The sequence below is a fragment of the Podarcis pityusensis genome, assembly GCF_964106645.2.
Source record: "Podarcis pityusensis genome assembly, chromosome: 15".
In the NCBI taxonomy this organism is placed as follows: domain Eukaryota; kingdom Metazoa; phylum Chordata; class Lepidosauria; order Squamata; family Lacertidae; genus Podarcis; species Podarcis pityusensis.
The window spans coordinates 43,491,876-43,510,129 of NC_138040.1; the positions used below are offsets into that span (position 1 = coordinate 43,491,876).

The 18,254-nt window shown below is 45.2% G+C and overlaps 2 protein-coding genes across 4 annotated transcripts in view; one reads left to right on the forward strand and one right to left on the reverse strand.

The window, feature by feature from the left end:
- LOC308464205 (uncharacterized protein) overlaps window positions 1-18,254 on the forward strand; it is a gene marked incomplete at its 3' end in the record, with an annotated part of 365,536 nt that overhangs the window by 149,635 nt on the left and 197,647 nt on the right. The gene's annotated exons all lie outside the window — the stretch shown is intronic.
- PDLIM2 (PDZ and LIM domain 2) overlaps window positions 1-18,254 on the reverse strand; it is a 53,210-nt gene that overhangs the window by 8,749 nt on the left and 26,207 nt on the right. For 2 of the 3 annotated variants that reach the window (XM_080982563.1, XM_080982564.1), the window contains exons 4-7: window positions 13,423-13,492; window positions 9,810-10,003; window positions 8,276-8,348; window positions 906-1,069 (exon numbers count right to left, since the gene is read on the reverse strand). In XM_080982563.1, the coding sequence (XP_080838689.1) occupies window positions 906-1,069; window positions 8,276-8,348; window positions 9,810-10,003; window positions 13,423-13,492 (501 nt within the window). The remainder of the gene's footprint in view (window positions 1-905; window positions 1,070-8,275; window positions 8,349-9,809; window positions 10,004-13,422; window positions 13,493-18,254) is intronic. The other variant, XM_080982565.1, reaches the window with a different exon arrangement.

Below are 18,254 nucleotides of genomic sequence, written 5' to 3' on the forward strand. Positions count from 1 at the left end.
CAAAGTGCAAACAAGGTTTCTGTGTTTTGTGAAGTACCTGCTCTGCTAGCTCTCCTTATACTGAACGCATGAACCCTGGCACCTGGAACCACTCTGAAGTGTTATTTTGGTCTGGCAGCTTCTCATACATGATTTCAGCAATTTTTGGAAATAGATGCTTCCAGACAATCCATTTACAGTGGTACCTCAGGTTACTTATGCTTCAGGTTACAGACTCCACTAATCCATAAATAGTACCTCGAGTTAAGAACTTTGCTTCAGGATGAGAACAGAAATCGTGCTCCAGCGGCGTGGCAGCAGCAGGAGGCCCCGTTAGCTAAGAACAGTTTAAGAACAGTTTCAGGTTAAGAACGGACCTCCGGAATGAATTAAGTACTTAACCCGAGGTACCACTGTATTGAACATTCATCCTGGTTAGTTTGTAGGAAGATTAGACTTTGTTGCCTATCTAAGGAGCACTCACTCCAATTCGTCTGCAGGAAGGACAGATGACACTGTTTAAAGCAAATGTTATCTCACACTTTTGCACTACCCTGTCACTTTCCTTATTGCAAAAGTCTGATCTATTAGGGAAATGGGTTAGTTCTGTGGATGAAATCCAAAACAGTTTTTATTGTGCAACCTTTATTTGATATAAATTGTAAATTTTAAGTCATATTTTTTATTAGGACTTATTTGTATTGGATTAGATTGTTCTAAGGTGTGTTGTACATTTGTTGTACATTTTATTGGTTCTTCAGCTGGTAAACTGCCTCATGTATATAAAAAGAGGGTATACAAACTAAGAGTGGTGATGATGATGATGAACCTGAATCGGCTGCTATGTGACTGAATCCCACCCCAAAACAGACAGTCTGAAAGCATCCTTAGCCACTAGGCAACAGCAGGTAAGATAGACAGATTACCTGTAACGGCGCTGGTAGGAAGAGGAGTTCCTGTCCTGGTCCTTCCTGATCTCCCATGGGCTGCGGGGTGAATATGCTCCAGGGGATGGAGATCCATTTAATGGAAGCAGAACTGTAACTGGAGATCCACCAGAGCGGCTGCTGCTCCTTTGCTCCTGTAGCTGCTGCAGAAAGAGATGGGGCTGGGTGTAAATGCATTCTGTAGGAAAGGAGTGGCCCAAGGAGCCTCTCAGCCTCAGGAAGAGATTAATTGACCATCACACATTATAGGACTTGGCCCCATAAAAATAAGCAGTTGCTACACAACCCATATTGCCAAAATAAGAGGAGTATACACAACCAGGGGTGAGTGCAGCCAAACAATCCAAATTCAGCATGAGGGAAAACTGTGTAAATGACACAAATTTGATAAAATAATGAGGGGGGGAGAAGAACTGAGATAGAAAGACATAGACAAGAAGTTTCACCCCTAACCACAGGAATCTAATTCAGCCAACTTCCTGGTTTTGTAGGGTTTTGAGGTTGAGCATGAACACCAACCTGTCAAACATGTTTTTGGGCTAGAAACTTGCCTGTGTGGTGTACCAGTTAAGAGAGTTGGACTAGGCCTGGGTAGACCCAGATTCAAATCCCCATTCAGCCACGAAACATAGTGGGTGACCTTGGGCCAGTACACACACACACACACACTCTCAGCACAACAGACTTAAAAGGGAAGTTATGAAGATATAGCTGGGGTGGGAGAGAGAGCAATACGTGCCCTCTTGAGCTCCTCAGAAGAAAGAGGGGATATAAACACAATACATAAATAAAATGCTAGCACAGCGGTGGGCACACAAACAAGCCGAGATTTTCTTGAAGGTTAACTGTGAACCTAATATCACAATCTGCCTCCATGGAATTGCAGCACACTCAGTGCCCAACAAACTCTCACCCTCCCTCTTACACACACGTGTCGGAACAAGATCCTGAAAGTTTTTGTCCATCACCACCACTACAATTCCCCATTGTGAATCTATCCCAGAAAAACATGCTTGCAGACCAAAATACACACTGCTGGCAGCAGATTGCCCACCCAGAATATATGTTCTACTCCTCTGCCATATAATACTGGAAGGAGGTCACAGTCAAAGGTAAGTGTTAAAAACAAAAGGTAATTAATACATTGCTACCTGAACTGAAGAAAAGCTGGATTCTTTTAACTATGTGCATTTGCTTCTATTGGGATATTTTGTAAAAAAAAAAAAGTTTTGCTAGCCATAGGGATAGGTGAATCATGGGAATCATGCAAAGTTCAAATTGTACAGTCTCATGAGATACGGTACATTGCACCTCCACTTTGGAGCCAAACTGATCCAGCAGATGAGACTTTGTCTTATGTCTGGGAAGCTGAGCCCCATGTCCATCTTGGCAACAGATGCCTTTCACTCTCTTGCCAAATCCCTGTCTCAGCCTCAGATCACCAGTGGAATGGGAACAACGGTGTCGCACCTTGTTGTGAAGGTAGCAAACCATAAAGAATGGAGCTGCTCTGTGAAATCAGAAATGATAGAGCAGAACAGTAGGACTACAACGTTCATTGTTGCAATAGTCCTCCCGTGTCCTCTCATGGCTTTTAAGGACCGTCCACATGATACTTCATCGTAAGGAAGCTCTACAAGCAACTTGGGAGGGTCTCCATGGCAAGATGCACTTTGCATTACAGCAGGGCAAGGAGTCATTATAAGCTTGTTCTGAGGATACAGCGGGAGAGTTGTACACAGACTTGAATAGGGCTAAAGTTAAACAGGTTAACCCTACATTGAACTCATTTCTGGCAAGGGTGTGGGGAGGGGGCAGAAGAAGAAGTTTGCACATTCTTGTGGCCATAACTCATCCTTGAGCTAAAACAATCAATGTCTAAAGCCTTTGGGTGGACACATTCAACCGCCCAACAGAGTGATGTGTTGTCCAAAAATCCTTTCCACAACCTTCACGCCTCTCTATTTCAGGGCATGCACCAACCACAAGAGGGAGCCCCACACCTTCAAAAGACACTTTCCAGCTGCTAATTGGGAAGAAGCAGAACAGATGAAGGGGAAGAAGGGGGCACAGAAGCGAAGGGGCCAGTGGGGAAAGAGAAGGGTGGAAACCTGACTCAGGGCTCTTTGCTGCGCCCCCTTTACACCGACTGTGGCAACTAGGTGCTGAAAACATGACTCCCACCCACCCGCCAGTCTTTATAACACCCCAGGCATGCCAGCACTAGGGGGCGGAGGTGTCTTCAGCCACCTCAATATGTGTTTGAAGGGGGTCCACCCCCCGCAATGTTGAGGGGGCCCAGCCCAATGTTGGGGAAGACTGCACTGGTCAGGAGACTGTGTGACGTCATGTATGCACAATGCACGCCAGGCCCCTGAAATACTGGGGGCACCTGGCGCCTCTGCAACACCTCAACATAAATCTCTGGCTCCCTGGGGATACTTTTGCCCAGCAGAACTGAGCTCCTTCCGCCCCACCCTGGGCAATCAGAGCTCCTTGCTCAGCCCTGTTTTGCACCAGGCCCCATCCATCACCAGCAGACGGGAAAGTGGCCCTCAGGCTGAACAAGGGCCCAGGACTGCCTGCTGGGAGCCTGAAGGGCCCTCCCCTGCCTCTCTCCACCTGCCCTGCCAGCTTCCATAAAGGGCTGCTGCTGCTCAACAGAGAGGGCTCCTTTTTTAACATTGCTTTTGTTTTTTATCTATGTCATTTTAAATTGTTATTGATATTAATGTTGTATTTTTAGTTTTGGATTTTTTGATTTATGTGGAAATGTTTTCCATTTGGTTGTGTACCTTTTGATGTGTTTTATTTATTGTTTATGACTTTTGTTATGTTGGTAATTATTTTGTAAGCCGCCTTGAGCATTGTTTTGACTTTGGAAAGGCGGCATACAAATAAAATGATGATGATGGTTTGGTAGATCCCTGGTCCAGTCCAACACAAGGCTCTTGGCAAGATGCACCTGTCACGAGGGCACAGGCTGCAGGAGCTGGTGGGACAGTGCAGTGGAAGACCACGTGCTTTGCGTACAGAAAGCAGGCAGCCAAGTCCCGGGCGCCTCCAGTTCAAAGCATCAGGTGGTGGGAGAGGCCTCTGCCAGTTGGAGTGCAAGGTCTCCCTGGATGGCTCAAGACAACTTCTTCTCCTATGTGGCAACACTTGAATTGCTGGGAGAGGTCTTCCGGGGATTTAGAGCACAGTATCACCAGTAGGTGAACGGCAATGTTACCAAACTCTCTCTTTCCATCCCATTGCAGCGAGACTGATGAGGTTTCTGAGGCAATTCTTGAGGTTAGTCATGGACTGGTTAGGTCACACTGGGCAGATCAGAAGGGTCCAATCTCTTGCAAGCAGATCAGGATGAAAGCTCAATGAACAGGTTGTCTGTGTGCTCCCAGGCCCTAAGTGAGGCAGAAGCTTGGGCAGAACACACTGAAGGGAAGGAAGCCTTTACCCAGCAATCCAGGGAAAGTCACCAGGACATAGATAGGTAAGAGCAACAGGCACCATGCAGAAACACATCCCACCCTTCCAGTGTCCTGGTGCTCTTCCGTTCCTCTCTTCTGCTGTGTGACTTCTACCCATCTTTCCCCACCCCCCAAGCAGCTTGATATTTGGAAAGCTCGGCACTGCTGCTAGCCCAAATGATAGAATTTCCTTACCCGCTGCATCTGCTCCTGTTTAAAGGCCTTGGAGATGGAAGAAAGGAGAAAGGCCTTCCTAACTAGAAGCAAATGTTTTGGGAAGCAGCAGAGTGCAAGGGAATTGATAGGAACACAGCAATCAGTGTTGCATAGGATCTCCATTCTCAATAACACCACACCTACCCAACAAAGGGGAGATTTCCCCTTCCGTGCCAGTCTGCTCAAAGGAGATTTCAGCTGGACCTCAGCACGCTTCTTTTGCCCTCCAAGCAAAGACTTGGTTCCTTGGTTCCAGAGTGCCCACCCATCTAGCGCACAGAGACACCGTTAGTTCCAAGGAATAATGAAACCCATGCAAAGATCCAGCCTAGGCCTACATACCATTCCATGGAGCTTTGCTAAGTGACTCCACTGGCCTAACTTTGGAGACCTACCAAACACAAACACACACACCCCAAACAGATTTAAGGTTGCCAACTCTGAATAATGATAAAAAATAGTCACAAACCCTCATGCTTTGGTAGAGCCTGGAAGACTGGGGTTAGAGCTAGGAGACTGATGTCAGAGATGGAACAGAACCTGAGGTTTACTGCTATGCCTTTTCAGACATCAGGGCAGGTTACTCTACAGAAGACAGCATTACTGATCAGGCCAACAAGAGAAAGACTGATTGCCAAGTCTAAGAAGCTTAGGCAAACATTGGGGCAGAATGGCCCATCAATAGCATTAGACATCATTGTTAAATGAAACCTCCCTTTTCCATAATGTCTATCACTGTATGAGAGTTGCTGGGGCAGCAACAATGTGGGCAGCTACTGACTTTGTGCCCTGCTTATTAGCTTCCTGGAAGCACCAAACCAGTCCCGTGGGCTCACTATAGACAGACTCTGGCTCTTTTCATAGGGATGGTCCATTGATCTGTCCAAGCCAGAACACTAGGGCTGGCCCAAGACAATTTGACCCCTGAGGCAGACCACAAATGGCATGGGTGAGTGAGCATCTATAGCAGGAACAAGGGGGGGGGATGGGGAATAAAGATCTACAACAGGATCTGCTGCCCCTGTGGATTCTGCCGTCTCAGCTCACCTCCTGGGTGGGCCAGCCCTGTAGAAGACACATGCCTAAACATGCACCCACTTGCCAGTAAATCTTTCTTTGCACCCAAACTTTCCAATTGTGAACACCAGGAAGAACAGAAACAGACTGACAGCCTGCAGCCGGTTCCTCCTTAATTTGGGGCTCACGTAGGAAATGCAACACTTTTAGGTTAATTACTGCTCTCTGGATCTGAAGAACTGCACGGCCAAGGAAAATAAGATAAGAGGAAACCAAGGAGGCCTAAGCCTCATTTAACCACCCTCCAACACTCAAATCTCAGCCCCCACCACTGATGCAACCGCTGGGTAGGGAGGAGGCCACCCAATGGGGCCAAGAGCTAAAGCAAATAAATGCAAAGAAGGAAAGAAAAACATGACAGAGAAGCCAAGGGGTTGAGGGGCTGGGTGAGCAAGGTGCCAGCTGGCAAGCACTGCGCTCTGGGGCCAACCTCCCTTCCCAATTTGGGCTTGAAAAATAGGCCCAGAACATAGAGAAAGCAGAGGGCGGCCAGCCCCTGGAGCCAAAGCAAGCAAACAAACAGCAGCACCCAGCCCAAGAGCAACAGGAGAGCGAGATGCCAGGACACATGGGCAAGGAATCAGGAGGCTCAACAAAGACCATAGGAAGAGAGGGAGGACAGGGGCATTCCAGAAGGATCACCCAGGGAAACTGGATAGGAGGCTCACTTGACAGGTCCAGAAAGGTCTTGGCGTCTGTAGCATGTCTAGGGAGCATGAAAGCATCCTGTAATCATTATTAATGGCAAATCAACCTTTGTATAGTACTTTTGAGTCTCACCTGCACTAACTAGGTGTAATCCATACAACAACCTTGCAGGTAACTTGGAATTATTAATCCCATGCCACAGGCAGGGGAGACAGAGAGAATGGCGTGTGACACCAGCTCACTCTCACTTTGCTTTACAACAACCTATGACTAATGGGTTTGGATTGCAGGAGTGCAGAGGAGGGCTTTGCTAGCATGAAATCCTCTATGATTACCAACTAAGTTTAACCTGAGCCCTATTAAACGTTAAGGCCAGCCTGTCTGGTCTTAATTCTGTGAATATCAGGATTAAATTGGCCAAAGGTAGTGGTGATGAGCTTTATATTTTAATGTATGTGGTTTTTTAATGTTCTGTTGTGGTGGACTGGAGTGGGACTTTGCTTTTGACACCCACCTAAAACCTTCAGGACAGTGCAGCCCAAAAGCAAAATTCTGCAATTTAAATTATGCAAACAGGGCAGACATGCTTCAATGAACTTAATTTACATGCTTCATTTCATTTCACAATCTGGAACTGTCCCCACCCCCATCTCTCTCTCAGGATTCACCAAAAACATGGGTCCAAGGAAGAGAAAATATTTGTGTAAGATAGACAGAGAGGAGGATAGGATGGCATGTGTGTGCATTGCAGGGGGCGGGGGGGGGTACTGGAAAATGTTCCTATTGAAGAAGCCAGAGACAACCTGATCACCACGGCCCCTCTGGTTTGTAAGCATTTAAAAAGCAAAGAACTGCCCACATATTGTTAAGTTCTCAATGCTATCATAAAGATTAAAATGATGATGGGCTTGTTTCAAGAAACCAGAACTATGCAAATTCTGTAGAGTTTAGCCACCGTCTGCACTGGAAGCTCTCTCTTTCTCTTTCATGTTCAATGTGCCATGAGAAGCCATGGATCCTCTGTGCATATCCCACACCTGCGGCCTTTTCAGCTCTCACCCCAACTATAAACAAAACTGAAACACATGTCACAGAATAATAGAATCACAGAACTATAGAGTTGGAAGGGACCCCAGGGGTCATCTAGTCCAGCCCCCTGCAATGCAGGAATCTCAGTGTCAATTTGTTCAATAGAGAGAAGGCTCACAATTCCTTCTCAAAGAAGCAATTGAGAGATACAGTACCTAAACAAAATGGAGCTAGAAGATGGCAAGAGGATCCTGTGAATCTCTCTCTCTCTCTCTCTCTCTCATTCTCTCACTGTCTCTGATGTCGTTGCAAGTAAAAACTCAATATAAATTCTTGAAAGCTACGAGCTGCTGACATTACAGGAGATGCTCAGCTGAACAGTGTTACAGGCACCACTGCAAAGCCGTCTCAGGTCTGAGGGTTTGCCACAAAACACAAGCTCCCCCCCCCCCGCCCAAAGCACAAGCAGGTCCCTTTGGCAAAAGCAGTCAGGGGGATTGCTCTGAATAGACACTTTAATAGATCCCAGGAGGAAGGAGGGGCAAGCAGAGCATTTGTGAGGCTGCATCACTTGCCAACACCCTGCCTCTTGTGTCCACGAGATGCAGGTACTGCCTCCCCAAACTGGTTCTGCCTCCCCAGCTCCCAGCTGTTGCTTGGAGACACCAGGTAAAAACAAGCAAACACCCCTAGCCAGGTGTGCTGCTAACACACAGCAACACGTGCAACAAAGCAGATAAAAACCAGAAGCTAAGGAGGACACGGCCTAAAGGGGGCAGCAGAAACAGGCTCCAGAAAACACACTTTCAGGGCAGGGTTCATCCCCAAGCATACAGCAGCATGGATACATCGATGGTCCTATACAGGCATTATCCCCGGGGCTCCAAGGAGCCTCATAAGCATCTTTACCTGCTTGCTGCTTGAATGCTGCTGCCCGTAGGGTTCATCAGAGATTCCCAACGAGCTCTCCAGAGAATGTAAGCTGAAAGGAGAACACAGATATTACAGTGAATATCTGCACATTACAGAGAAGAAGTAACAAATAATTATCAGTGGCCCTCTAGATCTTGCTGGACTACAACTCCCACCACCCAGAATTTTGTTGACAGTGTTCACACACACACACACACACACACACACAGAGAGGGGGGGGGAGGGAGAGAGAAACATGATGTTCTTTTAGGAGGGAGAAAACCCAAGCTACTGTCAAGAGCCCCAAAAGGCTCTCTCCATAATGGAGTGCACTGGGATCTGAATGCACCCTGACCAATGAGAAAAAGATATTCTGGACAGCTCAGTGAATCCATCAACTCAATGTACAGCAAAAATGACAAAGAAAATTCTATATTAGAAAGAAGACTGAAAACAAAACAAAACAACATTACAATGTTAAAATCTATGGGGCATTTGGAATATTGTTGGGACACTTCTGGTCACCACATCTCAAAAAAGATATTACAAAACTGGAAGAAGATAAAGAAAGGGCAACCAGATTGAGCAAGCGGAAAGCGTATCTTTACAAGAAGAAAGGATGAAGCATTTGGGGCCTTTTAATTTAAAGATGTCCAAAGGGGACCTGAGAGTTGCTGATAAAATGATACCCGAATGAGAAAAAGAGAGACGCTGGATCAAGACCAGGCATAGGCAAACTTGGCCCTCCAGATGTTTTGGGACTACAACTCCCACCACCCCTGACCACTGGTCCTATTAGCTAGGGATCATGGGAGTTGTAGTCCCAAAACATCTGGAGGGCTGAGTTTGTCTATGCCTGATCTAGACACATCGAAAAAGTGTTTTAGGAAAACACGTTGTAAATCTCAAAGTGGGAAATCTCCACTGCGCCATCTGGTGCCACAGTGTTATAATGTATATAAAACACTTTTTAAAAAAAACCTAATGTAGCTGAGTCCAAAGATTAGACTCTCCCACACGTACTAGAATTGGGGATCAGCCAATAAGTTTGATTGGAAGTAAATTCAGGTCAGACAAAAGAAAATATTTTATACAATGCATCAGTAACTTTTGGAATTCACTGGGATGCAATGATTTAGGCTGTGTACATATCCATGTTTACTCTTCACCCAGTGTGCTTTCACTGCTGGTTCGGGAAGTGGCATACAGATGACATTAGTCACAATCCATACCTTTCCCGTATCTATCCTGTTGCTTCTTATGAAATACTGTGTTTTGATGCATCTTCCCAAACACCCCCTTCAATTCAAACGGAGAAAGAGAGTGATCTAGCTGTGTTTTAAACCAAAGGGGGTTGCAGCTGCTATGACTGGCCATGGAGATTCCATTGGACTGATGCAGTAGACCTCAAATTCCAATGTTTTGCGGGGAGGACTCTTGCCAGGAAGAAACCCACAAACAGAGCATGGAGGCATCTGGCTGCTTACAGGAAACAGAAGGCAGAGTCACATGGATCAGGATTATTATATACCTGCGGCTGTTCACCACGGATTCCCCTCTGTCCTCACTGGGTAGGTCAGGCTTCTGGGGACTGTATGGGCTACCAGCTCGGTATCCAGGAGATGAAGGAGAGTAGGGACTGCTGGGCCGTGGACTGATGGAGGCTGGGCTGGAGTAGGAAGATCTCACTGAGTTCTGACCATCGTCTCTGGTTCTTACAACATCCTACAGGAGAAGTCCATAAAAAACCATGTCAAGACAGATAGGCTGCATAGGTAAAGGTAAAGGGACCCCTGACCATTAGGCCCAGTCGTGGCCGACTCTGGGGTTGTGGTGCTCATCTCACTTTACTGGCCAAGGGAGCCGGCGTACAGCTTCCAGGTCACGTGGCCAGCATGACTAAGCCGCTTCTGGTGAACCAGAGCAGAGAACGGAAACGCCGTTTACTTTCCTGCCAGAGTGGTACCTATTTATCTACTTGCCAGAGTGGTACCTATTTATCTACTTTACTTTCCTGCCAGAGTGGTACCTATTTATCTACTTGCACTTTGATGTGCTTTCGAACTGCTAGGTTGGCAGGAGCAGGGACCAAGCAACGGGAGCTCACCCTGTCGTGGGGATTCGAACCGCCGACCTTCTGATCGGCAAGTCCTAGGTTCTGTGGTTTAACCCACGGCGCCACCTGCATCTCTGATAGGCTGCATAGAGACACATAAATCTGCTTTATCACTGGTCCATCTAGCTCAGATCATCAGACCAAGTCAGATCATTGGTCCATCTAGCTCCTAATTGTCTACACTAAATGCAACAGCTCTCCAGAGTTTTAGGCAGGGGACATTCCCAACCCTACCTGGAGATGCTGGTGTTGAACCTGGGACCTTCTGTGTGTAAAGGAAATCTAAGTGACACCACCTATAGCCCATAATAATCAACACTAACTACTCTTTGATGGTATCTCAAAAGTTAATGCACAAGGAAGTTTTCCTCTACCTGCTTTAATAATAACACGAGTCTTGGCTCAGCCCAGTTTTGTTCCCATGCAGGGTTAGGAAAGTTTGAAAGGGAGCAATTCTGTGGGAAGGACCATCAATGTGATTACTGAGGCAGGACAATGCTGGCAGAGCAGCAATCACCTGTCAGAGCCTGCCCATGGAACTGCTTCCTTTCTCAGGTTATCAGAAGTTTGTGGGAACGGCTAGGGCTCAGTGACTCGGCACCACTAGGGAGCCTGCCCATCCCGTTAAGGATCCCAGGGCCGTTTCCTCAGGTTATCGAGTTGTTTTAAAACAAGATTTATATAATGCTTAACAAAAATCTCTAAGTGGTTTACAAGAAACAGTAAGAAAAAAGAAAACAATAATAAAACCAGACTTTAAAAGCAAACTTTGGAAAATACACATACAATTTATAAGCGCATAGCTAAAATGAACACTTAAAAAACCAATGTACGTAATAAAATTACATGTCTGCATTGGCTTACATAAACAAAATAGATTTTAGTTGGTGCCAAAAGGTTTTAAGTGAGTGTCACCTAATGTCTATTTGGCACTATGTGGTATAAAAAATAATGTTAATGTTAATATTAATAATAATACTAATAATAATAATAGATGAAAGGTACACACCCAGCATTAACTGGCAGAGAGTTTTGGAAAATGGGTGCAGCTACACTCAAGTAACAAATTGGCAGCCAGAGTAGACATCTCAGCAACAGGGTAATATGCTGCAAGAGTCTTGGTCTTATTTTTGATAAACTTTCATCCCATGGCAGCAGCTGAAGTAGTGCAGGAGAAGACTACTGTCAGAGAAGGGCCTTTCACAGGGTGCCGCTGCCAATCAGAGTGAAAACTACAAAGGACCTGAGAAAAAGACTGTATGTCAAAAATGTAGGTGGAGAGAGATGGATGCCCAGGGGCAGAAGCCCTCAACATAAAGCTTTTAAGCCTCGGCTTTCATGGAAACAGAAATTCAGCAACAAAGGCAAGCAGAGGCCTGTACCCGTGAATGACCCATAAGCACCTGAAAGTTTGTTGAAGAGCTGACATTCTCAACAAACTGAGATGTAATGATACATTTCCATGTATCACCTATATTCATATCCTGGCAGAGATACGTGATCACAACTCAAACCCTACAGTATGTGTTTTTTGGAGTACGTGTCTCATGTTGGCCTCTTTCTATGTGCACATGTCTCTCTGTGTGTTAACAATAAGAGATCCGAATCATGGATCTGCTACAGGTGTCTTCCCCAAACTGGCACCCTCCAACTGCCATCAGCCCCAGTCAGCACATTGGGAAAGGCATGTCTAGTTACACCTTCATTCTGACCAAACTTAACAGGATATAGCATAGAATTTTATAATATAAATACTGGAGATATCAGGCTGCTTTTTCCAATTTGCGTTGGAATTATCTGAAAGAAAAGCAGTACTGGAAAGCTATCTGTGAAATGGTTGAATTGGGGTATTTTTTTAACAGATCCTTTAAATGTGTGGATTGAAAGTGCTTGATGGCTTGCTGCCAAAAGGAAAACATCTAGTTTGGCAAATAATCACAGCAGCGAAAATTGGTTGAGTGAGACACTGGAAAACTGACACTGTTCTGTCAATTGTAGGATGGCTAAGGAAGATTATTGATACGGATGAAGGAGGAAAACTTACATAAATGATACACAGGCAAATAAAGAAAAACATTATCCCAAGATTTGAATTAAATGAGCCAGGTATAAGGAATGTTGGAATACATAACACCCATCAATATTTGTGTTGTCCAGTGGTTTTCACTTTGTGCCTATTTGTAATGCTAACTTTTAGGGAAAAGGAATATCACAGCCCTGATCTCTATAGTATGGCAGAAGAGGGGCAATATCAATGCAGTGGGGGGGGGGACTTCTTTTTTAGACCAAAGGCTGAATTCCTAGTTGGGGCACGTGACAGCGGTAGCTGGGGCAGTGGAGGAGACTCGTATCTTTGCACACAGTCCAGCTGTGGCCCAGCGAACAAGTTTCCACAACTGCAGCTCTCCATCAGGGAAGCAAGGGGCCAGTTCAAGAGCCCAAGGACAGATTCCTGCTAGGCCAAAAAACTGGAGGCAGTTATGGAACAGGTTCAGTGAGAGGTGTAACCCAGGCAGGAGGTGTGGCCTGTGAAGAGTTCTGAGGGCCAGGTAAGAGGTAGCAGAGGGCCACACTTAGGTTAGATATGTATTAATGGGTCAAGGGAACAGTGCCCAGCTGCCTTTCTGTATGTGAAGACGAAAAGAAAAAGGCCCCCCTGAGGGAGATCCACTTTGCCTCAGCTTTTCTTGCTCTGTGGAAGGCAAGTAAAACCATTTTATTCCTGTTAAATCATTAGCTCTCTTAATGAATTGTTATGCAGCACAGTTCTATGTAAAAGTAAAACCCACTGGTTTATTCCCTAGGTACTATTTTCTAAAGTTTTATCAGATGTATTTTTTAATATTCTGTCTTGTTTTAATATTTTTAATTGTATTTATTGATGTTTTCAAATCTTTGTTAGTCACTTTGACAGAAATATGGGGTGTAAATTACTGACAAAAAATACATACATAAAATGCATGGTTCAGGATGCCCCACCGTATACTTCAATCTAGAGACCTGGTGTCAGAAGCAGAGGGGTGCTCACCTGAAACCGTATGGACAACAGCTCTGCTGAACTCTCACCATTTGTCTGACTGGGAGAAAATGGTTGAGACCTGGAAAAGAGATGAAGAAGATTGATAGGGAATAAAATAGTCAGTGGGCTGGCAATTTCCTTGACGTCTGTGCTACTCAAAGCAACCACCCGCAAGGGCTTATGAGCAGGCGACCCCTCCAGTCTTGCAGTGAATCCAGAAGAAAGTGCATCCACAGGGTTCAAAGGTCATTGAAGAATGAGATTCTGTCTCTAACCCTAAGCTTGTAGAAGTTCATATACTTACTGCAAAACATTCTAAGTGGTTAACATATTAATCTATAAAATGCACTCAAATTACAAATGGAAATTTAACACATAGTATAATATCTTTTAAAAAAATGACATCTAAAAATTTGTGTTCCTAGCTATTATGATTAAAGGAGCAGTATAATTTTTATTGTGTGACCAGCATAGGTTGCAAGCACAATTAATCAAGGAAAACACTGAAAATGTGTGACCAGTTTCTACTCAAATCTGAGGAACCAGGGGGTAGTTTTATTTTGGTATGTGCTGATTTCAAAAAGTGTTAAGATTTCTGGTCTGGTGTGTGTACCACATCCCCATTTGAACCTTGAGTAGCCTTACTTTGCACCCCCTCCCATGAACACACCCACACACACACACACACACAGATTGCTTCTCCCACAAAGGGTGTTCACTATATGGCTTTCAAATGAGGCACAGATGGCAAGTATGAGAGCTACCCTAATACTGCTGCCCTCCCACCAGGATGAACAGAGAGCTGCCCTCCCATATAGGGATCAAAGCAGCCTTGTACTACCCCCAACTAACCTCCATCAGAGGAGGTGCTGGCTCCAGCCGCAAAACAAGGGGCACGGTTGGATACCTCCCCTGCCCCCAATCCCAGACTCTGAAATTGGCGGGGTAGTCAGAGAGAAGCGGCTGCCTTTATATTCTCTCAAGAGGAATGCATCTGGGGCTTTGATGTAGCTGGAATCTGGAATTCATTAAAGGGAATTAAATCAGGCAGGGGAGGGGAGGCAGTGCAGTGAGATGGGGATGAGGACAGAACACAGAGAGCAAAGGGGATGACAAATAGGCGGGATATGGCACAGTCCACAGGACCACATATTTATGGTAAGCGTGCTTCAAGGATAGTCTGTATTCTTTGGGAAGTGGGTGGGGGGAATATTTTCCAGATAGTAGTCCAAGCATTTATTGCCATGAAAAAGAAAACCACAATTACTTGCAAGGACTCCATAAGGTTGGCACCAGCTAGCAATGAGTTTCCCAGTCATTAAGGTGTATGAATGTGCAGATAGATATCTCACATGCCTCACCTTTAAAATGAAGAGAGTAAGATGTATCATTAAAGCATAGAATCTCTCAGTTTCTCATAATTAGCAAATAGCTTTTATTTTCTCAACAGTCAAACTGTTGGCATGCTTTGCACCAGTGGTGGGCAGGAGTTATAGTAAGCAGTCATACAGGTAAATCACACCAGACCAATGGTCCATCTAGTTCACTACTGTCCACTCTCCATGGATTCAGAGAAGAGTCTTTTGCAGCCCAACCTGGAGATGCCAGGAACCTTTAACTTGCTCAGTCTGCATCTACTGGTAGCACACCCTCCAATGAAAAAAGGGACACTCCATTCTCCACCAGGAAGCTTCTCTGTACCTGATCTCCCGCACACCTAAACGTCATATACACATTGACATCTGTCACCTTGAGCTGAGGACAACCTCTGCAAGGAACCTGCCTCACAGAATTGTTGTAAACAGATAAATGGAATGAAATAAAATTTTAACTGTAAGCCACCTTGAAAAAGGCAGGAAAAGGTGCGATATAGTAATAGCAATAGTAAGAATGGAAACTGTGAGAATGATCAGGAACATACCAGAGAGTAACTGAACTCATTGGGGACTTTGTTCTGAGTAGAAATGTTTAGGATTGCAATGTAAGGCTGCACAGTCTTTATCCAGATACCTGGGAGTAAGCTCCATTGAATACAGTGGGCCTTACTTCTGAGTAGACAGTGTAAGGCTCAGTTTACAATAAAGGAATGAACACTCAATGCATTTCCTAAAAAATGGCTGGCTGCTGAAGCATTGCAATTAAAGAATTTAAAGTGGATTGGTTACATTTTCCTTCAATATTATAGGAAGTTCTACAGGTATATGCCAGCATCACTGTTTCTTTCATTTGGTGTAAATATTTTATTTTCAGTATAAACAGGACTCCATTTAATCATGACAAAAGTTCCTGTTTCCCAAAAGGACAGGGGGGGGGTGTCTGATCTGTCCACCACTTTTAATTGTTCTCCAATACATGAAGGGGAGGAAAAAGGAAAAGTGGAACATTTTGGGATCAAATTAGAAACCAGGATGGCTTCAGTAATTCTGGGACTATCCCTGGAAAATCAGGACACTATGTGGTGGGCTGTGTTTCTGAGACCCAGTTATTAACAGCATCAACAGCACAAAGGCTTAAATGAGGGTGAACTGTACTAACCCAGATGTAATTCATACTTCAATTTTCAGGTCATCCTAGAATACAGCTCATGGGGTGCATTAGACAATTGGCTCCACTCCTGAACTGCCATTTGGACCAGGCTTTGGATGGAGAACCTCAGAGTCAGAGTTATAAAACAAAGCAGAACCTGCAAGCCTGCCCACATCTACTTTACACTGTACTCAGATTAAAATTTGGTATGGCCTCCAAGGAGACGTATAATTGCCTCAACTGGGAGGCAGATTAAGCCTGAAAGCTACCAACTGGCCATTCCTAGCACGAAGGCTGATAGCAAGTCCTTACTGTAATGTAATTACGTGAGTGTGTGCTTATCTGCAGAGCCCATCTTTATGTGGAATAAGTAACTGGCAGGGTACCATTAGCATGGCAACCTAAATCTATGTTTGCAAGGGGGGGGATGCAAAATAATTCCCAGCTCCTAGACTTTTAAGTAAGGGTCAGTAAAGGACAAAACTCCTCAAAAAAAGGGGGAAAAAAGGAAAAGGAAAAGGCACACAAAGAAGGAATTATTTTTCAAATCTGAATTATACCTTGGGTCCATCTATATCAATTTGTCTCCAGAGTCTGCCAGGGATGCAACCCAGGACCTGCCACTAAACTAGGGTTCTTGCCTGGGGCACCCTCAGATGCACATCCCATGGTGCCTGTCAAGGCGTCTGCTCTTCTCAATTTCTATTTTTTAAATTGGGGGGGGGGTTGCCTTTTGTGGTTGTTCAGTTGTGGGGGGTTGCTTGCTTGGAGAGCCTTGTTATGCTACTTTTTGTCTGTGTTTTAAAGTACAGGAGTGATTTGCCTAGGTCTTTTGAGGGGGGGGGGAGTCTGGGTATTGCCAGTTCTCTTATGTGAAATTCATATTTTGTAGTGAGCACAACAGTTTCCTACATTTCCAAATATGCTTATGGGCTTAAAAGAGTTGGGGAGGGAATACTTCATAAATGAGAGGCTCTCCCCCCGCCCAGTAATTTTTCAAAGAGGTTCTATTCACCAATTTATGCAATGCATTTCTGCATTCCTATGGCAGACTGTAGCCAACATAAAAATAAAGGCGGACCCCTGGCCCCACCGAAGGAGGCGGAGGGGGCCTGTTCTGGGCTCCGCAAAGAAGAGGCCCAGCTCCAAGCCAGCCAGATCTGGGTGGGACCAAGGCCAGACTGAGGTAGCTTCAGCCAGAGAGTTTCATGTGGAGAGTCTGAAAATCAGGTTGAGAAGCTTCCAGGAGGGCAGAAAGGAAGACGGGGAGGGCTGATGTAGACGGGCCTGAAAATCCGCATGACCATAAATGGCTTTCCACCAAGAATCAGGCAAGATCAAGTGGCGACTTCTCAGAACCTAAGCCTTAAAAACCCCCAAAGTATCTTTCCTGAGTGTTATCTGAAGAACAAGTTTTGAATATTAGTGGTAAAAAGTGCAAGAGAGGAAATCCCCGCTTTAAACTTCACCTCAGTCACAAATTCTTTAGGTGGCCTTAGGCAAGTAAGTCACTGTTCCCTCAGCCAAAACTCCCCATCTGGGCAAAACAGTGCTGTACTGTAACTTCCAGGATGAGGTGCATGATGCACTTTGGACATTTGTCTGAAGCATTATAGGTGGAAGCTGCCTCCCCCCAAGCTGGTCCAGCCAGCTCATCTTGTTCCCAGCCACTGGGAATGGCTCTCTGGGGTTCCAGGCGGGGGACCTTCCCAGCCCCCCAGCCCCCCCCCCCCGGAGAGGCCAGGGACGGAACCCGGGATTTTCTGCATGCAAAGCAAATGCTCTACCACAGAGCTATGGGCCTTCCCCCCCTTTTAAAAAAATACTAGGTGCAGCTCCTCCTGTGCAGGAAAATGGGTGTCCACCGTGTGGGGATGCTGCACACACTTACAGGAAGAGGGAGAGGGATAGAGGGAATTCCTACACCAGGGAGAAACCTCCAGGGCACACAGGGAAATCTCTGGAACAGAGTGGAGACAGAGGGTTGCGAACGGGAATTGCCCCCAAGTGGTCAAGGAACAATGGCAGCAGGAAGTAGGGATGTTGGAGAATTTAGGTGGAAGTGTGAATGGAAATTGTTTATATTAACATTCATCTCATTCCACAACGGAAATCTATTCAGCAAATATGATCTGTTTTAGCTGTTATTATTTCCAGTCCACAAATGATACATAATGATACATAATTCATACTACCCAAAAATTTGCACTGTATTTATTTTGCATTGAAATGAATGGTGTGGAATTGTGTAATGATAACTTGATTTATATATAACACCACAGTGGACAGTAAGAAGCCCATCTGCAACAGAAAGG